Source organism: Actinia tenebrosa, unplaced genomic scaffold, assembly GCF_029948245.1.
Source record: "Actinia tenebrosa isolate PJP-AT-01 unplaced genomic scaffold, QUT_ActTen_1.0 PGA_scaffold0__85_contigs__length_37466705, whole genome shotgun sequence".
In the NCBI taxonomy this organism is placed as follows: Eukaryota; Metazoa; Cnidaria; class Anthozoa; order Actiniaria; family Actiniidae; genus Actinia; species Actinia tenebrosa.
This window is the reverse complement of record NW_028292569.1, coordinates 6,430,938-6,454,460: the sequence shown is the minus strand read 5'-3', so window position 1 is coordinate 6,454,460 and position 23,523 is coordinate 6,430,938. Positions and strand designations below refer to the sequence as shown.

The 23,523-nt window shown below is 37.4% G+C and overlaps 2 protein-coding genes across 4 annotated transcripts; one reads left to right on the top strand and one right to left on the bottom strand.

Moving 5' to 3' along the window:
• The first annotated feature begins 29 nt into the window (after positions 1-29).
• LOC116293455 (uncharacterized) lies at positions 30-22,512 on the top strand. 2 transcript variants are annotated; one of them, XM_089027744.1, is made up of 15 exons: positions 30-107; positions 4,527-4,837; positions 13,551-13,709; positions 14,240-14,381; positions 14,642-14,986; positions 15,281-15,478; positions 16,276-16,438; positions 17,210-17,490; positions 17,843-17,905; positions 18,622-18,752; positions 19,177-19,365; positions 20,157-20,299; positions 20,525-21,171; positions 21,451-21,512; positions 21,915-22,512. In XM_089027744.1, the coding sequence occupies exons 2-15, from the start codon at positions 4,800-4,802 to the stop codon at positions 21,940-21,942; spliced, it is 2,589 nt and encodes an 862-aa protein (XP_088883870.1). In that variant the 5' UTR covers positions 30-107; positions 4,527-4,799; the 3' UTR covers positions 21,943-22,512. The 2 variants fall into 2 exon arrangements, with proteins under 2 accessions (XP_088883870.1, XP_088883871.1); XM_089027745.1 differs by lacking the exons at positions 30-107; positions 4,527-4,837 and adding an exon at positions 11,896-12,002.
• On the bottom strand, positions 820-11,242 carry LOC116293447 (uncharacterized). Of its 2 annotated transcripts, XM_089027748.1 has the most exons (5): positions 11,195-11,242; positions 8,544-9,191; positions 5,543-6,020; positions 4,335-4,457; positions 820-3,687 (listed from the first exon to the last, which is right to left on the bottom strand). In XM_089027748.1, exons 2-5 carry the CDS (start codon positions 9,173-9,175, stop codon positions 2,914-2,916), a joined length of 2,007 nt encoding a protein of 668 aa, XP_088883874.1. In that variant the 5' UTR covers positions 9,176-9,191; positions 11,195-11,242; the 3' UTR covers positions 820-2,913. The 2 variants fall into 2 exon arrangements, with proteins under 2 accessions (XP_088883874.1, XP_031556730.2); XM_031700870.2 differs by lacking the exon at positions 11,195-11,242 and having other exon boundaries at positions 8,544-9,630.
• Positions 22,513-23,523: the final 1,011 nt, after the last annotated feature.

Below are 23,523 nucleotides of genomic sequence, written 5' to 3'. Positions count from 1 at the left end.
CGAGGAACGCCTGCTTTAGAATGAAAGCGCGCGAAAATAAGTTAGACAACCTCCGATTTACATGTTCAAAGATTTGGAAATTAATTCAATTTTTCTCGAATTCAAAGGTAAGTTTGGTCTAGTAGTGTTTAATGTATTCTATAGGCTTGCGTCTTATTGAATCCATCACGGATTTAGTTGTTAGATTGGTAGTTGTTTTCTGGATTTTTGCGTGATGGCTTTGGTTCTGATCATTCTATCCTGTGTTAATATACTCAACGTTTTGTTTTCCCTGCTAGCAGAGTCTCTCTTCTCTTTCTCTCCCTTCTTTCAGGCGGGGATTTTATTTTTCTCTCTCAACCAAAACAAAAGGAAAATAGGCTCTGCTAGCAGGGAACGTTTTGTTTTTCCTTGAAAAGACATCAATATGTAAAGAATCTTATTTACTAGGTGTAAAATTCGGCTTTAAAACAGCCTAGTTAACTATGGATTGACTGGATACAGTGTTTTCTTATTTTAGACCATGTCATTCCCTTGAGTATTATTTCTTTCTTTACTAGGAATGCTTTTCAGCTATGGTACGTTTTCCCATTTCAGACCATGTGTCATTCCCTTGAGTATTATTTCTTTCTTTACTAGGAATGCTTTTCATCTATGGTGCAATATTTTCCCATTTCAGGCCATGTGTTATTCCCTTGATTATTATTTCTTTCTTTACTATAAACCTTTACAGCTATGGTGCAATGTTTTCCCATTTCAGGCCATGTGTCATTCCGATCCCTTGAGCATCATACTTTTTGCATATTTGTTCATGTTCTAAAGTTATTGCAAACAATATACTTCAAAATTATCATATTCATTTATTGCAAATCAGACATATTGTTTTCTAAAAACTAAATTACAATCATTGCAATTTACACTTCATTGGTAATCACACAAGTATTCATGAAATATTATTGATAGGAAATGTTGACCCGCAACTTGTACCTTTACTTTCTTATTTGTCGCAGCTTGGAAAAGTATTAGATCATTTTTTCTACAAAATTTAATAATTATTACTTTTGGCCATGGATAGCTATTGTCTGCTCATGTGCCATCTCAAAATATGTGTTTGTCATCGAGCAAATGTGCAAAGTTGTCTCTTTCTTGTATTGTAGGATTTCCTCTGGATTTTTCGTCCCAAAATTGCACCAAACGATTTGATTTTGCTTAATATTGACCTTTGGAATCTATTTTTACAGTATTTCTTTCTTATTTATCAAAAGACCTTTCCCAAATTCGCTTGAGTGACCACGAAACAATATTATGGTTTCAAGTCAAGGTTGGACTCGATGTGCTCATATATTTACTGTATTTTGTCAAGTTATAACTAGGCTTGGAGTCATTGTTTTGTGATCACATAAGCAAATTTCTATTAAGGTCTAATGGGTTGTTCACCCTCAGAGTCGTGAATCAATTACATTTAATTCTAAGAATAATATTCTTAAGAAATTATATTGATTAATTCACATTAATTCCAGAAATTATCCATACCCACCCCACGGAGGAATTTTAATTTTCCGAAGGGTAAGGGGATCAGGGTGGTGAATCACTCATTTAATTCTAATTTCTTATGTCCTTGAAGAATTATGATTAATTGCCCTATTTCACTATGTAGTCACATCAAAACAATCTATTGTTTAAACACAAAGGATCATGGTCATCGGAGGGGGTCAAATCAACGCAAATTTACCGAAAATTGTTCTAAAACCCGTATCAATCCACGAAGTGAAGTAGAATAGCCAGCAAACGCTCAGAATATTTTTTAGTACATATTAACACATATTATATCTGAGAACCAGGCCATTTTAGATTAAACTGTTTTGCTAGGAGCAAATTTTGTAGAATTTTCTATTGGATTTGGCGATTCTATCCCCCACATAAACAAGCAGTGACGTCATAGTGAAATAGGGCAATTCACATTGTGTAGTTCCAGAAATTATCCATACCCACCTCCCCCTCTCCCCCAGCAAGAAATTTGGAAATTCCAAAGGGTAGGGGGGTCAAAGAAAAATCAAAATTACACAGTTTGTATGGAAGAAAATTGGAATCTTTGGGTGTAAGGGAGTTCTTAAGAAAATTCTTCAGTGAGGGGGTATGGATAATGATATCTGGAATCTACACATTTAAAAAGGATAAGTGATTCTGATACGTGTATACAACTGAATATTTCATTAGTTAAAGAAAGAAAATAAAATGTTTTAAGATTACCCTGCTTCCATTGAATTTGGGTGCATATAAAAGGTTTCTAATTAAAAGGGTGCTTTTTTATTCATTAGCACATGGGGGAGGGGGGGGGGGTGTAGGGGGTTACATTTTTTTGAGAAAAGGGTTATGGGGGTTGTCACAGATTGAGAAGCTTTTTTCCATCTGATTTTGCAAATCCCCCATGTGCTTATAAATAAAAGCCCCCTAAGAGCAAAAGGAGAGTGAGACTCACACGAAACTATAAGCTAGTGAACTGTGAATCGTGACTCTGATGGCAGTTCATTAAGGCCCCGTCCACACGTATCTGGAAATCTTTGTATCCGCAATTTTTTTTTACAGATACGGGTTGCGTCCACACATGTCGTATCACACATGTCGTAATTTTTGTGTCGTATCCGCAAATTTCACGAAAACGGACACATGTGGAACGGTGAAAACGATTCAAATACGCTGCGTGTGGACGCAAACATTTTCGTATCCGGGAAAAATAATTTGTGGATACAAAAATTTCCAGATAAGTGTGGACGGGGCCTAATTTATCATTATAAATATATACACACCAAATGTTAAAAGATATATTGTAAACAACATCTATCAATGGAGGCTCAATCTACTTTTAAAGTAAACTAATGCATATTAGCAACTGAATGCCATGACTGCAACCCTGAACATCAAGGAATAATGAGCTTATTCAGGGGGAGGTGGTAAGCTCTTTCCAGATTCACCTCCTAGTTGTAAGGCCTCTTCGTTTTGTTTCTTCATCTTTCGTCGTCTACTTCGTCTTGCTTGTAGCCTCTCCTGCAATCCCTGATCAACCCTTGCTTTGTTCATTTCTTGTGCCTTCTCAAACTCTGCTATCTCTTCTTCGTGTTTCTTCTTCAACTGTTCAATGTCACCAAACAAGTCTTCTTGGTTTGGAGCCAGTGCTAGCTCCGATAGCGGCACCGCTTTCACCGCAGGCTGGTTCTCAGCTTCAGGCTTCTCTCCTTCTCCCTCTGCAGCTGGAGTTTCTGTGCTTTCTTCTCCTTCAGCTGTAGGCAGAGACTGTGGGAGTTCCGCAGGAGGCTCGTCATTTCCAGCCTCCGCTTCTGGTGTTTGGTTATCACCTTCCTCCTTTTCGACAGTCCCTGGCTGGACAACTGCTTCGCCTCCTTCATCACCTGTCGACTCATCCTTGTATTGCTCTTTCTTGAACTCCAAAGACAGCTCGATGCCAAGCTTTTCTTTAATTTTGGCCTGAATCAGTATCATTCTCTCCTCCTTGAGTTCGTAGTATTTCTCGTGGTATGTTTTCTTGATGTCAGTGAAGTCTTTGTTGATTGTGTTGGTTAGAACCTGGTCAATCCAGTTTAACAGGTTTTGGCATTTGTTGTAGTCATTCACAAAGCACGAGTATGAGTTCTGATATCTGTTAGAGACTTGCACATCATGAAATATTGTGTTGATCAAGGAATCAAGTCGCTATGGAAAGAGTACAGAAAATACAAAATCAGTGACTTAAAAATAAACAAATAAATCCCCATAGATTATCGTAGGATTTGAGTTTTTGAAGAGTGGCTTGATAGTACTAGAAGAGTGTTTTGTAATTCAAATGCCTTATTTTTTAAATTTGTGGCTTGGTTGGTTAGTTAGTGTGCTGCCTGCTTAACAAGAGGTCCATGGTTTGATCCTCAGTGACCTCACACTTGCCTCACACACCTGTTTTAAGGAGCAAGTGTGGCTTGGTTGGTTAGTGTGCTGCTTGCTAAGCAAGAGGTCCATAGTTTGATCCTCAGTGACCTCACACTTGCCTCACACACTTGTTTTAAGAAGCAAGTGTGGCTTGGTTAGTCAGTGTGCTGCCTGCTAAGCAAGAGGTCCATAGTTTGATCCTCAGTGACCTCACACTTGCCTCACACACTTGTTTTAAGAAGCAAGTGTGGCTTGGTTAGTCAGTGTGCTGCCTGCTAAGCAAGAGGTCCATAGTTTGATCCTCAGTGACCTCACACACTTGTTTTAAGAAGCAAGTGTGGCTTGGTTGGTTAGTGTGCTGCTTGCTAAGCAAAAGGTCCATATATAGATTGATCCTAAGTGACCTCACACACTTGTCGATAGGCTATGATACTTACGTTGACATCTTCAATTGTGTAGTACGGCACTCGTATTGGTTCAAGGAACTTGTGCGTAGCTTTTATGTTCTGGGAAGCTGCAATCAAATGGTTTCTTGTTTCTGCTGACATTTGATACTTTGCCTGCGATGTCAAATATAGAATAATAAATTAACATTAATGAATTTATTTTGCAATTTTTTTTTTTCATAGCATGGGATTAAACCACCACAAAATGGATTGACTTAGAAGTTGGAATTTAGAATATGAGTTTTACAGAATGGTGAAAAATGAAAGACATATCTAAGAATAGCCATTTCTTGTGGGGTCAGGGAAGATTGGAGTAGCCAACGCCTGGCTACACAGACTATAAAAGACAATTGTTCACCACAGACAAGCAATTCCAACCATATGTGTTGTGTGGAAACAAGAATAGTGGGAGCTAGGAACTTATCGATAATGCTACTGCAGTGAGAGGAAGTTGCTATGCTTCTACGCCATGGTTACATGACATTTTCTTTACTGTAAGTTTTTCTTTTACGATTATTATATTTATTGTTATTTATTAATTCATTTACATCTTGTTGGGAATTTGGGGAGGTATATGTAAAAATATCCCTAATAATAATATTATTATTGGTAATTAGTTATAATGATATCACATGTACTTGCAGTACTAGGGGAGTCTCATCTTACCAGGCTTTGCAAAAGAAATTGATTGATGGAGTCATAGCAGTAATGCACACCCCTCTAGCCTTTGGGGTCTCAGATTTGATTCCTGGATTAGGGATCAGATAGGTGTGCTCTGACTTAGATCAGCCCAGAGGTTGTTTCAGGGTTCTATCTTTGAGTTAGCCGTGCAATGACTTAGATCAGCCCAGAGGTTGTTTCAGGATTCAATCTGTGAGTTAGCCATGCCCTGACTTAGATCAGCCCAGAGGTTGTTTCAGGGTTCTATCTGTGAGTTAGCCATGCCCTGACTTAGATCAGCCCAGAGGTTGTTTCAGGGTATTATCTGTGAGTTAGCCATGCTCTGACATAGATCAGCCCAGAGGTTGTTTTAGGGTTCAAACTGTGAGTTAGCCATGCCCTGACTTAGATCAGCCCAGAGGTTGTTTTAGGGTTCAAACTGTGAGTTAGCCATGCCCTGACTTAGATCAGCCCAGAGGTCATTTCAGGGTTCGATAAAATTCACATTATTTTATACGCTACTTATTTATAGTATTTACCATTGGTGCCTGTACATTGTGGGTTCCAATCTGTGCCCAGCGTTTTGCAGCCCAATTGATCTGTGCAGTTGCTGTACGCATAAACTTCTGAGCGTTTGTCCACTTAAAATGGGCCCCCTGTATTCTCTCCTTCTTCTCTTCCAACATATCTAACTCCAGTTCAATCTTCCATTCCTTATCGCTGCCGTAACTGTCGTTAAAGACTTGGCCAAGTATTTTCTCTTGTTCAAGCTGGAGCTCTTGAAGCCGCTTTTCTTCTTCTCTGTACTTTTCGGCTGTGCTACTGTAAGCGTTGTACATGTTCTTGTACTTCTCTTTTGTACTTTCCATCTCTTGTTCTGCTACTTCTTGTTGATTGAGGGCGTCAATGTATTCTTGCATTTCCCTGGCGAGGGCTGCGTCATGCTGCCCTTCGTTGATAAACATTGCTTTAACTGAAGGGTGTTGAGTATGAACTACATCTTGGTACTCTTTGTTGCTGCATTAAAATCCAAAAACATTTAAATCAGTAAGATTAAGCAAAAAATACTTGGTATAATCATCTTAGGGAAAGGACCATTAGATTTTTGAGGGGGGGGGGGGGGGGGGGGTTGAGCAAAAACGAAAAAATATTTCCAGCACAGTTTTAAATTAAAAAGTGAAAAAAAATTGTGCATAAGAAAAGTGTCGGAAAAAAAATTCCAAATTATGTCCCAAAAAAATTCCTGCACAGCCATGAGGCGTAAAAAACCATTCCTGCACAAAATAAATTGCCCACCCCCCCCCCCCCCCCTCAAAAAAGCCTTGAAAAGTCAGTATTTGACCACCATTTATAGCAGATAATGAGATTCAAAGACTTTGATCAGCTGATTGAAACCCAGCGGTTGACTTACTAAGCCTGGGATGTGGAAATTTTCCCCATTTCAGAACATGGGTCATATTCCCTAGAGTATCATTTCTTTGTTTAACAGTTGCGCATGAGAAGACTCATGAATATGGATACCATTCAAACAAAAAAACTTATTCCTAAGAGACATGGTCTGAAATGGCAAAACATTACGCCCTAGCAAAAGTGGTCTAGCTATCTGAGATCCTGCTGGTTCAAATAAACCCATGACTGGCCTCAAAAATAAATATTAAAAACTTGAATTCAAACAAATTAATAATCGTGATAATTCCTTTCAATAACCAAAAGTAAATAAGAATAGAAATGAAACAAATATTAATTTAATTTAATTTAGAATCTTAAAAATTGTGAGTCAAATGTTTGAGTCACAGCAAATTATTATTGACTGCAAGTTTTGATATTTTAAGATCTCTGTACAAGCTGCACGCTGAAATTTGGTTTTTTGCTGCTATATGTCAAAAATGATCAGTCGGTACCTTTTATATTTTTGACTGGCTGCTTTATTTCATTTACACAACCCTGACACTAATCCCTAACACTGTTTAAGTATGTATACCGACTGCTACTAACTGTTTATCTAATTCTGACATTGTTTCCTAACGGCCCTTATTGTTATGAATTCTTATTATGAACTAGTTGGTGTATATTGTATGTACGTTAATCTAATATTGGCACTCTGACAAGCTACATTGTATTCCAGACTGGAATTAACAGTTATATTTCAGATAGTGTTGACAGTGGTAAAATGTGTGTTGAATAAGTGCATGCACCTAATATGATAAATTACTCCTAAAAAAATAGTTCAAAAGAAATATCCATGCTTCACAAGAAAAGTCAGAGGGCATATTGTGTAGTTCCAGAAAATAGACCCCTGGCATTGATGTCCTAGAGGAATTGTTCTGGGGGACAAAACAATAGCCCGTCTTTTCTTTTGCAAAAAAAAAAAAAAAAAAATTCATTGTTTTGTCCCTCAGAACAATTCCTCTCAGGAATCAGTGCAAGAGGTGAATATCCATACCTTCCCAAAGGATGGGATTGGATTAGCCCACTTCCGAGATATGCTTTGCTTGTCACGCCCAAAGGTTTCAGTATGAGGCTACGTGCTAAATGCTCAGTCGTTCGTGACAGGCATAAGAATAAATTTAATTTAGCATGTAGCCTCATATTGAAATCTTTATGCGTGACAAGCGAAGCATATCTCGGAGGTGGGGAGGGTCTGAGAAGGGTATATTGTGTAGTACCAGAAAATATCCATGCCTCCCCATGGAGGGGATTGGAATTTCCAAGGGGTAGGGAGGGTCTGTGGAGGGTATATTGTGGAGTACCAGAAAATATCCATACCTCCACCATGGAAGAATCTATTTAAATACTAAAGATATCACATGTTAGAAAAGGAATTACCATTAACACTTATAATCTGAAAACTATTTTAAAGTATTTTTTGTGGGAATTAATCCAATATGACTTAAGTTATTCACAATGAAAAACATCACTTTTAGTAATATGAAAAGGGGAAAAAACGAATGAATGAGTGATAACTAACTCCAGGAATTGTCTAGTTATGGGCTATGTACAATAACATTCATTTTACTTTCTTTCTATTTTTCTTCTATTCTGTTTTCATTCTTTCTCTTTCTCTTTTTCAAATATATTTCCCAAGGAAAGTCGTTTCAGTTTTGCAGGTTAAATGATGCAGCTTATATGATTAAAAATAATTTAATTCTCGCTAAAACCTTTTTCGTTCTAGCAACAGTTACGACTATTAACCAATTTCTGATAGCTTTACATCAAGACAAATCTTGCAATCAAAACAATCAAGCTTATCACTTAAATAATTTAAGCGTAAACAATTTGTTAATAGAGAGTTTTAGATTTACGTTCAAGTCAAACGTGAAACGTCAGTTGACCAGTAAAAAATTCTTTTAAATTATTGAAAAAGAATCGCAAAAAAGTCCAAGTAGTAGAAAAACAAAAGAGTATTTGCAATTGGTGAGAAGGTTTGTAAAAGGTAAAGTAAAATAAAGGAAAACTATGAAAACGTGGTCACGTTTGCCGTTTGGGGGGAGAGAAAAAAGTCAATCTAAAACTCTCTAATGTTTGAAAAAAGGTACTTACGTTTTTTGCCTTAGTTCTTCAACCTTTTCTGTTTGTGCTGTGAGAATCTTATGGAGTTCAACCAGTCTGTTGTACTCGGCCAATCTTAAGGTTTCTCTGTCTTTACTTGAAAGTTCTTTTATCTCAGCGTCCAAGTCAATGAACCTCTTAAGAACTTCTTGATCAAAGTTAGGTTTTTCTTGAACCTCAGCGGTTTCTTTTACTTCTTGGTTTTCTTCTGGTTTTGTTTCTTGAGGAGATTCTTCTTTGGGTTGCTCGGGTGCTTTCTCGCGTTCCTTCTGTGGATTAGCGCTTTCTCTTTGTCGTTCCTCTTTCGGAGGTGATGTAGTCGCTACGGGGGCTTCGGTCGCCTTCTCATGACCATCAACTTGATCTGCTTGCTTCGCAAAGTCCTTTACAGACCTTTTCGATCCAGAACTACTTGAACTACTCGAGCTGCTAGAGCTACTAGAGCTGCTAGAGCTACTCTTTCTACTTCGTTTAGAGCTGGCAGAGCTACGTCGTGAAATGTTTTTGTCGTCTTTCTGTTTTGGAACACCATTGTTGTTGTTAGGGCTCGATGTTTGAACGTTCCCATTCTGGGCAACGTTATTTGGCTGCGTCCCTGATTCTTTCGAGCTTCCACAACCCATTTTTATCCAATGAAGCCTTAAAAATTCGTATTGAGGTAAAAAAAAGACAATAAAACAATATGGTAAACAGAACGAACGACCGCTTCTCAATACATTTCGGATCGAATTAGGAAAATTATTAAATAGATCAAATGATTTCTGATCGCTTCGATCGCCTTCGATCCTCAAAGTAAATTACAGTCCCAGCAGTGTTCAAGTTTTTCTCTCATGTAATGATAATATGGTACATTTAAACCAAAATATGCGAACGTGGCGTACTCTAGTTTTTTATATATGAATTTTAACTAAAGCTGTAAGATACTAGAAATTAAATCCGACTTCTAAATACTTCAAAAAATTGACAAAAATGTAGAAAAAAATTGGTTAAATCGGAGAGATAGAAACCTTGTAATTTAACTCAACGATCCGGGGTTTTTTAGTTTGCAATAAACACACGAAACGAAGGTAAATATGGCTGTTCCGAAATGGTGTTATTTATAACCGTTTCCATAGTAACTCGTAAACAAAATTATTTCGACCACTCGTGGAAGAAAGTGGATTAAAACTAACAATATGCTGTAATTATTTCATTGAATTTTGGGTTTTCCTGTGCTTTGCTGTTACTAGGACACTAAAAGGACTAAAAACAAACAGAAATCTGTGTTTGTGGATAATTTTTGGACATTTATTGAAGCATTTCCAGTTTTTGAACGCAGAGAAAAACCCTAGCGAAACGAGTTTTTGAAGCTATTTTATCTGTTTCCCAGATGTTTTTGCATGTGTACGGCGCAGATGTCTAAATGGCTGTCAAGATTAATTTAGTTCATCAAGGTTGCTAAAAATAAAATATAGCATGAAATCGCCATAAATTGTGCTTTGAATTTTTGAACCCCCTGACTTAAAAGCTGAATAAGTTAATCAAATGCTAGAAAATAAACCGATGGAAATCAAATTTCAAAAATCCGGGTGGTGCTGAGCGTGACAGAAATCCAAAAGGGAAATACGAATCTTTGGGTATTTCAAAAATAAATTCCTATAAATTAAAAAAAACGTTCTGGGGATAAAGACCCTTTGCTTACGATGTCGTTACAGAAATTTAAAAACTAAAATTAAAAAAAAATAAAACTTGTATGATTTTTTTTTTCTTTTTTAAACTTGGTCGTCGGTTCTCTCCTGTGCTTCGAGGATTTCTCGCGGTTTTCTCGTCCCTCTGCCAAAAGTCAGCTTCTAAATTCCATTTAAAAAAATTCATTTGCGTTTTCATTTAACAGATAGCTAAGTAGTTAGTCCCTTTAGTGACATATGCTAGCTGGTATCGTGATAACGACGTGGTAATGATGATAATTGGACAGTGTGGTTGTCACAAACGATATTGACCTCGTCTAGCTGTGTTTCGGTCAAAAGTAGAGTCATTTGTAGTTTTGTTTTTACTAAATCAGTAAGCGATACCGCAAATGACACGAAATCAATCCTCTAGGTTTATTTAAGGATTGTTGACGGCTTTCGCGGATGAAATTGCATAGAAAAATTTTTCAACTGAGCCCAGTTTTTTCCTCAACCAGACAACTTCGTCAGTATAAAAGGGCCGGCTTTATTTCTTTAATCTCGTTCATTACGCCATTGTTGTTTTAGTTCTAATACTACGTATGACGCACGAGTTGCTTGTCGTTTTTCTAGAGTCGCTTTATCTTTTATAGCTGCTGTGCATCAAACGCCCACGTAAAATCATTATAGTCTTATATTAAATGTTTATAGGCATCCTGCTATAGATCAGATTCGATTTCGTCGTAGTATAATGTTTTCCCATTTCGTAGACCGCGTGTAAAATATGCATACAACTCTAGCAAAACCGATCTCATTTTCAGAAGGATGACACGTGATGTGAATGATTCAAATGACAAAGACATGGCGGCCATGTTGGTGTACATAACAAGAGAAGCTAACGAGAAATGTTTTGTTAACGTACACCAACATGGCGGTGATGACGTCATGTCTGACTCCGAACATTCCCGCCACTTGACACACACTCTTACGTCATACCTGTCTCTTGTATGCAGTTAAAATATCCCGGACTGAAATCCCTTTCTCTTTGATCCAATCAGAATTCACTGTAGTTCATTCCAACCATACAATTCCATGGCTCTTAAATGGCTTCCTCTTTGAATCAGTTTTACAAAGGCGCCCGCCAACCCATTAAAGTAATGTACGGAAGCCAATTAAGTGTCATACAGGCTTTGCGCTTTTAGAATTTCCTGAACGAAAAAATATTGCAAAAATTACCTAAAGTTTATCATATTTTGAAGCATTTTTTTCCCGCCTGATTTATCGAAGCTATGGCGGATAAGCTACATGTCTAACAAGTAAATCTTTAATTTAAAAAAATAACAAGATATGCTACACTCACCTTACTCGTCTCTGCTCTTACAGCATCGTTGATTGAAGGTTGTGTTAGATTTGACATTAAAAGGGCGCGCAAATTTTGAACTCCAAGTAGTGAGAAAATTTTTCGCTAAATTCGTTCAAAAAAAATCATTTGGACAAAAAAAATTTTTATCAAGGCATTTTCAATAAATTAATAAATCTTTCTTGAATAAATTTAAAATAAATTTTGTACTTTTTTTTCGTAGATTGAATTTCAATTAACAATACTAATCTGTATTGTTTTAATACTTCTGATTAAAAGCCATAATCTCCTAAAGTCAATCCATCGTATGTACGTGCATCTCAAACGTTTATTCAACTTTAAGCTAAAATTATTTGAAAAATCACGATAAGTGGCGCTAAAATAGGCTAAAAACAGCTAAAGTATGAACGATTTTCCCCGGAATTCGAGTTAGCACCCTTCAAAGTAAGTAAACTGTGAGCTGTTTGTATTTGAATTTGAACGAGTAATTCCTAAGTAAACAACATCTTCTTGAACTTGTTCTTACTGTAGTCATAGTTTTCAAGGTAAGATCTTAAATATTTAAGTTCAATTTTGAAGTATATCTTTACGTACAGATTTAACGTTTATTTGACGAACAAATTAAGTCGAAACACCAAATTTCCAAACAGAATTCGTAATTAGATTTTCCTTCGTCTTATCAACAGACGTTCAAGATCAATAAGAAGATTTCTTATTAACTCTTTTGAGATCTTTAGTCTATTTATCCTTAATCCTAAACAACAGCTTGAAATCTTTATTGCTAACTTATTTTTTTATAAAGCATTTGGTGTGCTTTATCTGGTTTTGTTTTGTCCAGAAAATGCATGAATAATTAATATAAAAACGACGCTAATTCGAGCGATTTTTTGCACGGCATTTTAATGGGAACCTCTTAAAAACTAAAACCTTATCTTAATTCTAGGCCAAAAAAATATAATCCTAGTGATAAGATATAGTTCAGATGGTAAAATCGAGGAATGATTAAAAAAAACCTTAGCGAAACCAAAATAGATTGCCCAAAAGGTGAAATGGTTCCTAAAAAAGCGGTGCAGAAATTTCTAAAAATAAATGATATTTTCTCATCTTCATTGTGTTTTAAGTAGCTTTAAGCTATTTTTTTCCGTTTATATAGAAGTGAGGCTTATATATTTATAAATATTTGTTAAAACTTTACCGCAAAGACAACATCAATACGTTTTTGTTTGAACAGGATATAGATAAAGGACACACGTGTGATCTTGTTTTCAACCGCTGTGAAAAACCATATTTCTTTCAAATGATCTCCATTTAACAAACAATTAAAAATCAATCGAGAAGTGAGACAAGTTAAACTGACTGCAGACGAAAAATTTGGTTCATTTTCAAAGCCTACTTTTGCTTATTACATTATCGTTTGTAAAATTATTTGTCAAAGCTGCTTTGCTTTAGTCTATTCTCGTTTGTTTGTTTTTCAAATATGATCGTCTTTTGTCTGTTTTTATATAGTCTTAAGATGAGATTCTAAATAACATTGTGTTTGTTTATTTGGGGCTTCCTTACTGACCTTTCATGTTCCTGCTGATCTTGTTATTTACTTAATATTTTGATAAATATTATATATATATATTTTGTTATTTACTTAATATCTTGATAAATATTATAAAATGATTATGATAACAATATTGTGATGTCAGTTGATAGTGATGATAATGAAGAGGATACATGATGGTGATGATGACAATGATACATAGTGATGATGATGGTGATGATGATGATGCAAGATGATGATACAAGATGATGATGATACATGACACATGATAAATGATGATGATGACACTGATAATAATTCATGGTACATAATAATGGTCAGGTTGATGATCATGGTGATGACGATGGTAGTGATAGATGATGACACTTGACAAAAATATGATAGTAAACCTTTTACATTACCTCTTGAGTCCTAATAACCTTTTCCTCATCATTTTCCTTCAGATACTCATTCAACAATAGATGTAGTTCCAAGGGAGACATTCATTCATTGAGCCATGTGACGACTATGTTCAAGAATAAGTGGTCACAGAAGTTCACTGGAGGACATCTGTTCTATGGCCGAAAATCTGTCGCAAACAGACAATATGAGACACCTACAAAGTAAGACATAGGATCCTCTAGGATTATGTGTGCAATCGCATTTCAGACCATGTGTCGTTCCCTTGAGTATTATTTCTTTCTTTACTAGGAATACTTTTCAGCTATGGTGCAATATTTTCCCATTTCAGGCCACGTGTCATTTCCTTGAGTATTATTTCTTTCTTTACTAGGAATGCTTTTCAGCTATGGTGTAATGTTTTCCCATTTCAGACCACGTGTCATTCCCTTGAGTATTATTTCTTTCTTTACTAGGAATGCTTTTCAGCCATGGTGCAATGTTTTCCTATTTCATATTATGTGTCATTCCCTTGAAATGAATTACACCATAGCTAAGAAGGATTCCTAGTAAAGAAAGAAATAATACTCAAGGGAATGACACATGGTCTGAAATGGTAAAATATTGCATCATAGCTGAACAGCATTCCTAGTATCCAAAAGGAAAAAGGCTACTTTTACTGAATTAGATAGTATAGTATACAAGCTTAATCTCATAAAACAATGATTTATCAAATTTATATTTTTCATTCTAGTCCTGGCCGCACATCAACCAAACAAGATTTTTTGTCCAACATCGTAGAAGAAGGTAGCTCAGAGGATATACCCAAGACATTTGAACAAGAAGAACAATATATGAATGAATGCCTGCGCTCTGTCGGAGGCAGTGTAGACGATGTAAGTTGGAAACCCTGTGTAAGCGATTTCCCTTGAGTATTATTTCTTTCTTTACTAGGAATGCTTTTCAGCTATGGTGCAATGTTTTCCCATTTCAGACCATGTGTCATTCCCTTGAGTATTATTTCTTTCTTTACTAGGAATTTCCTTGAGTATTATTTCTTTGCTTATAATTAAAGCTTGAGAAGATACATTTATCTAAGTTCCTCACTTCCCCAAAAGAACACAAATTTGACCAACCTCTGTTGTCATGCCAACAGGTACGTGGTAGCGAGGCTGAAGAGTATGACTTTGACGACTTCAATTCAATTGCCAGCACAACCTCAATTCTGAACTTGAACTCAGATTTCAGTGACTTAGACCGACTGCGCATGGGCAGTTCGCCTGCGGTATCACGAACGTCTAAAACAGGTCCCACATGGAAAGGCGTACAAGATCAAAATAAAAATGGTCTCAGCGCGTTAAACTCGAATGATAAACTCACGAACTTCCAGAAGTCCATCTCGAGAGTACAAAACTGGGACCGTCTAGGGAGGAGTGGGGAGACGCAGGATTGGAAACAAGTTTTGCTACAAGCTTCCGTGGCTGGAGATCTGATCACTATTGTAAGTGATATTATTAGATAATATTAAATTATTGAAGATGATGATAATAATGAAGTTGTTGGTGATGATGATGGTGGTCAAAATCAGCGATGGTGATGATGATTCGTTTGATAATGATGAGAGTGATGATACGTAATCGTGTCGATGATGATTGATGTTGATGCGGTGGTGTTGATGATAATAATGATGGTGATAACTATGTCGTTGGGTGACGATAAAGGTGATAAAGATAACTTTGACTTACCATGGTAATCATAACCATGATAATGACACACTTCCTCTCTGTCCACAAAGCAAGATGCAGTTTCCCACCTTGGCGCCACCAAAGATTCCCTGATCACAGCACGAGACTCAGCAGGGAACACACCACTTCACAAAGCCGCAGAGAACGGTAAACTACAATGTCTAAAATGGTTGGTAAAGAGAGCTCCTCAAGAAGCTGTTACCATTGGTAACCATGACGAGGTGACCCCTGCTGCCATAGCAACACAGGTATGGCTCATCAACCACACTCTCGCTTGTTAATTCATATTGAAGATAACGTCGAAATATGTTTGTTAAGAGTGTCATTTCATTTCTTAAAATACTGTTACACTTGCTGCTTCTTAGACCGTGTGGTTAATGTATTTTTTTGTCGTTTGTTATCATCGTCATCTTTACTTTCAAAGTTTTCATTTACTACCCCTTTGTCAAGAAAAGTGGTTTTAACAATCACATCAAAGCTGGGCTGCAAATCTGTGACGGCTCAAAGATCATCTCGAAATCGGTTGAGTGACCACGAAAAGTCGAGGATGAACTTGATAAAATACAGTAAATATGTGAACACATCAAGTCTATCCTCAACTTGGAACCATTGTTTCCTGGTCACTGAAGTGAATTCAAGAAAGGTCTATTGCTGCAAGTAGAGGCTGAGCTTGATAAAATACAGTAAATGTATGAACACATCAAGTCTATCCTAAACTTGAAACCATTGATTCCTGGTCACTGAAGCGAATTCGGGCAAGGTTTATTGTAATCTAGAAAGTTGAATTTAACGGAAAGAAAAAAATCGAATAACCCTCCAAGCCAGGGAGAAAACATCAAGCAATTCTACTCACATTTATTGGTTCGGGAATTTAACCCATAATGACAACTAAGAGAGGCGGCACCGATTCCCTGTTCCAGCGGTAGAATCAACCACGCGTGCGCTGCTTGATTTTTCATTTCCATTACCATGGTGATCACGGCTGGTATCCGTTGCGTTTTCGCGCCTTTTTGACATTCAGGTATTTTTGTCTTAACGTTTGTAGTTTGGTCAGTGCGAATGTCTCGAGTGGCTGGTTGAACACACTGAAGCCTCGAGAGAACTTGAAAAGAAAACGTTTACATTGGTCCATTACGCGGCTAAAGAAGGACAAGAGGAGTGTCTGAAGTTTCTCCTGTCATACCTCAGCAAAACACGTGATATTGCAGGTACTACAGTCTCTTTGGCGAGGACTAATAAGCCTTTTCATAGTTTAAGAATCGATTCCACTGCGCATGCGATTTTATCCCGAATTTCTCACCTTCTTTTGTTTAATTAAGAACAAAAGAAGGTTTAGACAAAAGAAGGTAGAAATTCGGGATAAAATCGCATGCGCAGTGGAATCGATTCTTAAACTTTGAAAAGGCTTATTCACGGCCCACGCTACACAGGGTCCCCACTGATCTGGAAAATTCAGGAGAAACTAAACATTTTTTCAGGGTTAGGGAATAGGGGAAATTTGTCGACGTACAATGTTTTGTCATTACAAACCACACGTCATTCCCTAGAGTAGCATTTTTTGTTTAACGATTGCGCATGAGAAAACACATGAATATAGATACAGCTTAAACGAATCTTATTCTCAAGGGAATGACACATGGTCTGAAATGGGAAAACATTGCACCATAGCTGAAAAGCATTCATAGTAAAGGAAAAAATAATAATCAAGGGAATGACACATGGTCTGAAATGGGAAAACATTGCACCATAGCTGAAAAGAATTCCTAATAAGAAAAAAATAATACTCAAGGGAATGACACATGGTATGAAATGGGAAAACATTGCACCATAGCTGTAAAGCATTTCTAGTAAAGATAAAATAATACTCAAGGGAATGACACGTGGTCTGAAATGGGAAGCTAAGGATGTACATTTAGTCCACCAATCAGAATTAGTGATATATTTCACTATAATAATTATTAATACATTATCAAATTCAGATATCTCGGACAGCAATGGCATCACGCCTGCGCACTTGGCAGCACGCGAGGGTCACATGGAATGCCTACAGACTCTCGTCGATTACAGTAACGACGTCACCTTAAGAGACAAAGAGGGTCTTAGTCCTACTGACTATGCTTTCAAAGCCGGCCAAACCGGTTGTGGCCGGTATTTAGTTCTGGTGGAAACCTGTTTTGGGTTGTCATCAAGAGTGAAGAGCTTAAGTCAAAGTTTGGCACACGCGAGACATGAGAACGAGGAGTTGAGGAATCGAATTCAGGTGAGGTGGTCTTTGGTTATCATTGTTTCGTTCCAAGAAATAGAACATTTGCAAATGCGTACAATACATCTCTATTACTTGATTACAGACTCATTTGCACAGGGTTAGCCTAGAATCAGTGTCTAAATATTCAAAAATACCAACGGTAAAGTGAAGAATGTACAACTTCAACAATACAAACACCTCGAAATTCCACGGAACTTCACTGTATACTAACCATGAGCAACAGAGAACTCGAAATGGGAAAAAAACTTATGGTAGTTTCGGTTTTATAGGTTAGGCCGAGTAATTAAGAAATGAGAGGGGGAGAGTTTTCATTATTGATTACAGAATATACCTTATATTTTGCTAGTTTTTGGAGAGTCACTCAAATGTTTACATGATGGACCGACCAGAAGCTGTAGGAGGTGACCAGGTAATGTTACCATGACGACGATGATGGTCGTGGGCCTACTCATGATGATGCTGGTCTTGATGGTGATGGTAGTGATGATCATGATGATCATGATGGCGATGATGATCATGATGGTGATTATGGTGATGATGATGATGATAGTAATTATAATGATGATGATGGTAATTATGGTGATGATGGTGATTATGGTGATGATGATGATGATGGTAATTATGGTGATGGTGATGATGAGAATAATAATATTAGTAATGATGATGATGATACATGATGATGATGATGATGGATTATGATACATGATGATGATGATAGATTATGATATATGATGATACATGATGATGATACATGATGATGATACATGCTGATGATACATGATGATGATACATGATGGTAATACATGATGATGATACATGATGATGATAATACATGATGATGATACATGCTGATGATACATGATGATGATACATGATGATGATACATGATGATGATAATACATGATGATGATACATGATGATGATACATGATGATGATACATGATGATAATGATAGATTATTATACATGATGATGATGATGATTATACATGTTGATTGTACATGATTATGATACATGATGATATAGTGGTAATGATACATTATGATGATGAAGATGATAACACATGATGATGACATAGTTGATGATGATTACAAGAATGGTATTGATGATACTAATATCATTCTAGAGTGACAGCAGCAGTAACATCTCTGCGGACAGCATCATCTACGCAGGCAGTAAGGTCGGACCGTTCGTAGACACACGACGTTCAAGTAGTGTTCCTGATGGCGAAAGCCCTAAAGGCACCAAAAAAGAAGGGTATGTTTACTACACTGCTATCGTTTTAATACCTCAAGAGAGTGGAGCTGTTCCTTGACCCATTTATCTTCAAACATTTATATCCTGAATCTTCGAATTAATTTAAGCAGGTTGATGGAGGGAGAGAGGGAGAGATGGATGGATGGATGGATGGATGGGTGAAGGGATGGAGGGATAGATGGATGGATGAATGGGTGGGTGGGTGGATGAATGGAGGGAGGGATGGTTGGATGGATGGATGCATGCATGCATGCATGCATGGATGGATGAATGGATGGATGGAGGGAGGGAGGGAGGGATGGATGGATGGATAGATAGATGAATGGATAGATGAATGTAATGGATGCATGGACGGACGGAATAACTTCATTCAGGAAAAAATGGCAGACTAAATCCTAACCAACCACTCTTTATATTTTTCCAGTAATTTCTATGAGTTTCAACTCAATGGTCACTTATCTCCCACCTCGAAGCTTCACCGCTCATCGATGTATGATATCGAAGCTCAGTCCAAGCCTGACTTGACCGCGAAGATGACGCGTCGAAGAGGATCGTACCCGGCCACGCACGCGGAACGAAAGATCAGCACAGACGACACGCAAAAGGCTACCAAGTAAGAAACCCTGTTTATAGAAAAAAGATAGGTATTCCGTCATTATCTTAGGTTATATCTTCGTGCGCTGCTAATGCGCCGCCTCTCACCAATGCGGCCCGAACTTGAGTCCTGCCGATCTCGATGTCGTATGTGAGTAGAGTTGTTTGTTGGTTCTCTCCTGTGCTTCAAGGGTTTTTCTCCGGGTTCTCCGGTTTTCCTCCCTCCTCAAAAATCAACTCCTAAATTCTAATTCGATCTTTGGGCTTTCACTTAGTTTGGAGCCTAGCTCTGTTGTGATTGTCCCACGCTGTGATACAACAGCGAAAGCTTTGTAGATTTAGATTTAGAGTTAGAGTTAGGGAATGGCCAACTTTGTTCTGGTTGAGTGATCAAGCACAAACCGATCCGAGTCGAGGCTCCGGGGAAACAAGAGAATAATTAAGATTACACTATGTATTGTATTGATATCGTAGATATTCAGCTTAGCCAATAAAAGCAAAGGTTAAATCTTGTTAGCTGTCTCAACGAATCATAGAGTAGTTTACATCGTAGATATTCAGCTTAGCCAATAAAAGCAAAGGTTAAATCTTGTTAGCTGTCTCAACGAATCAGAGAGTAGTTTACATCGTAGATATTCAGCTTAGCCAATAAAAGCAAAGGTTAAATCTTGTTAGCTGTCTCAACGAGTTAGAAAGTAGTTTATATCGTAGATTTTCAGCTTAGCCAATAAAAGTACAGGTTATATCTTGTTACCTTTTCAACCAATCAAAGGGGATTTTATATCATAGATATTACAAATTTTTCTTTAGTCGTGATACTTCCTCGCAACGCCACAGTTGGACGTCCAAGAAGGGAAATAATGGCGACCATCAATCACCAAGGACAACAGTCTCCATGACAACCAATCACATGACACCACTTGGAAATGATGCTAACTCACTGACATCTAAAGGTATTGGAATAGACGCGTTTACCTTGGGCGTATTTTCCCCAGACTTTAGACCCTATTTTATTCTCAAGAGAGTGACACGTCTCTGCTGAGCTGACCGATTGGGTCTGTTGTCTGCCAATATATTTTCGAATCCTTCGTTCCCCTTACTCGGTCTTCATATCACTACAACTATAATCCTCTTCGAATTCTTTACCTTTGTCTTTTTTTCCCCTTCCAATTGTCCAGAATATTCCACAAACTCGACAAGATCATCTAGGTCCCAGTCTCCTTACAGATCTGATCGATCAACGGCCAGCTCAGCCGAGACGGTCGTAGTGCCTACCTCTACAGAACACCATTCAAAAACACCTGGAAGGAATGAAAATAGATATAAATATACAGGAGTCGCAGGTTCGAGTGTAATGAAGAATTTTATAAGAGGGAATGGTATTACCGCGGACGGGACGGAAAATCAACGAAGTGTTAGCTCAGAAAGCCCGTTTAGTTCGGATAGTGACGTCGAACACACGTACGAAAGAAGAAACCCGAATAGAAATATGAATCAAATGGCGTCAGAAAAAGAAGAACTGAAAAAACTACGAATAGAAAGAGTTATGGAAGCTCGGGAACTAAATCCAAAAACCTCGACCAATCAGCGAGCGAGGTTATCGTGGCATGGTGTTGATAAGGTCGGAAAGATTCCATCTCCTCAGAAGCCCGCGCATGTCTCTTTAGGGGTTAACTGCAGATCACCTGAACGGCAGGCTCAGGTTACTTGGGGAGATCCGAGGATCCAAAGGCGGTTTAGTATAGGAAGCAGTATTGTGATGGGGAATGAAAAGACGATTGGACAAGTTCTTCCACGACAAACGAAGAGCCTTTACAAAGTAACGGTAAGTAAAATACATCTAAAAAATACCCTTTAATGAGGCTTAATTCTATTTCCCGAGCCCGCAATCAATTTTCAGTGGTCTACGTCTAAAATCGTATCCAAGCGACTCTGTTTTCTGATTGGCCGATATAACATTGGAAAACTGCCAATACAGCAGTACCGGAAACCAAAAAGGAATGCGGCCATGAACCTACGCTTGCGCAGTACGCTTTCCCACATTGCTTTATTCATGTACGAACAATTTTCGCTCCAAGCTCAGTATTTTTTTTCCTCGCTGCAGAGAGTAAACGATGTTCAGCCAACCTTTATGTCACAGACTGAAGACTACAAAGAAAAACCTTGGTAAGTTACAATGGCAACGAGTTACTATGGCAACGAGTTACTATGGCAACGAGTTACTATGGCAACGAGTTACTATGGCAACGAGTTGTATTGTTCGATGTAGAGGCCTGGTTACTTTTTATTTTCTTAGCTGTAATACCCGCTTAAAATGTAAATCCTATAACATGATTTACTATTAAGATATGATCAACTCATTACCAATTTTCTTGTTATCTATTAATGATTAACTTACAATTTTTTAAATATAGGCTATACTTTATTTATTTATTTATTTATATATTATATATACTAGGTTATTTTTTAATATGTTATTGATTTATCAATGTGTTATTAAATTATTATTAATATCTTATAAATTTATTAATAATATCTTATTAATAAATCAATAATTCATTATTTCAGGTATGAAACTGAGGAAGTGGAATTATAGAACAAAAACTAAAATTACAAATCGTGTGTTTTACCATATCTATAAGATAATGAATTATCATCAACTATTAAAACCTATTAATATATTCTAATAGCCTAATAATAAATTTTCACATCAACTGATATATTTCTTGAAATTTATGAAATTTATAAACTTATTTAACTTGGACTTTTTTGTACTCTGCTGTAAAGTGTTTTAGAGAATGTTCTTACAAGATAAACAAATATTCATACTTTGCTAAAATATACGATAAATATTTTACCGAATTTTTGAACTTTTTGAATGCTTTGTTAAAACCACCACATGGGCTTCCTGTGGAAACAAAGTAATATCCATCACAAGGCATTGCCTTGGAAATGCGAGGTGATGTCATGGCAACCTGTATAGGATTGATATTATAAGCTATCAAAGTGGCTTAGTTTTAACCAATGCTCATAGTGATGGTCACGTGATGTTATGAGATGACACGTATGTGGTCACGTGATTTGAAAGATGTTACAAGTTTTATTTATGAGTTCGAACAAGATGATGTAATGTTGGTTATGATGAAAATAAATAGTCATAATCTAATTTAATCAAAGTATTGTAATTAATTTTTGACCATTCGTGGATCAAGGGCTCTAGGTATACCGAACAATGAATAGACCGAGTAATGGACATGTGGACTGACCGACAGACGGACAAATGGACATGTGGACTGACCGACACACGGACAAATGGACATGTGGACTGACCGACACACAGACAAATGGACATGTGGACTGACCGACAGACGGACAAATAGACATGTGGACTGACCGACACACAGACAAATGGACATGTGGACTGACCGACACACAGACAAATGAACATGTGGACTGACCAACAGACGGACAAATGGACATGTGGACTGACCGACACACGGACAAATGGACATGTGGACTGACCAACAGACGGACAAATGAAGATGTGGTCTGACCGACAGACGGATAAATAGACATGTGGTCTGACCGACAGACGGACAAATGGACATGTGGACTGACCGACAGACAGACAAACAAAAGTCTGGACCGTTGGACAAGACACAGAAGTTTCGACTAACAGACAAACAGATGGCAGACGGAAACACTGACTTGTTTTCATGCGTGAAAAATCAGAATATATCCTTATGGTTTAGTGCACGCGGTATTTGTTAAGTAGAAAGACCAAATATGGTAAAGAATTCGCAGTTAAAAAGTTTCTACTACCCACCCCCTCCCCCCATCGTGGTGTAATGTTCCAAAGGCATCCTTGACCTGTAGTTTGTGTTATTTTCTCAAGGAATTCTTTAAATTTTTTCTCAAGAGTTTCATTTGTTTCGGTTCTTCCCGCTTCAACGATATTTACAGTCACTAATTATGCACTCGAGTCTAACGTCCAAACTCAGCCAAGCATTTCACTCCCTTCCCCACCCCCCTACGTTGACAAAATATCAGATTAACATCTAGAATACCGATCGTCTGCAACTTATAAATCTTCTGAATTTCATTTTTCTTGAGCAATACAGTACTTCAATTTTGGAATTTTGAAAAAAAATTTGGAGGAAAAATATTTTTAATTGAG

Bases quoted from the DNA above. Each gene is read 5' to 3' on its own strand.
- LOC116293455 (XM_089027744.1), top strand. From the start codon at position 4,800: ATGCTTCTACGCCATGGTTACATGACATTTTCTTTACT. The intron at 18,753-19,176 runs GTATGTTTACTA...ATATTTTTCCAG, and splicing joins AAAGGCACCAAAAAAGAAGG to TAATTTCTATGAGTTTCAAC. The intron at 20,300-20,524 runs GTATTGGAATAG...CCAATTGTCCAG, and splicing joins TAACTCACTGACATCTAAAG to AATATTCCACAAACTCGACA.
- LOC116293447 (XM_089027748.1), bottom strand. From the start codon at position 9,175: ATGGGTTGTGGAAGCTCGAAAGAATCAGGGACGCAGCCAAATAACGTT. The intron at 6,021-8,543 runs GTAAGTACCTTT...ATTTTAATGCAG, and splicing joins GAAGAACTAAGGCAAAAAAC to CAACAAAGAGTACCAAGATG. The intron at 4,458-5,542 runs GTAAATACTATA...TTGACATCGCAG, and splicing joins ACAATGTACAGGCACCAATG to GCAAAGTATCAAATGTCAGC.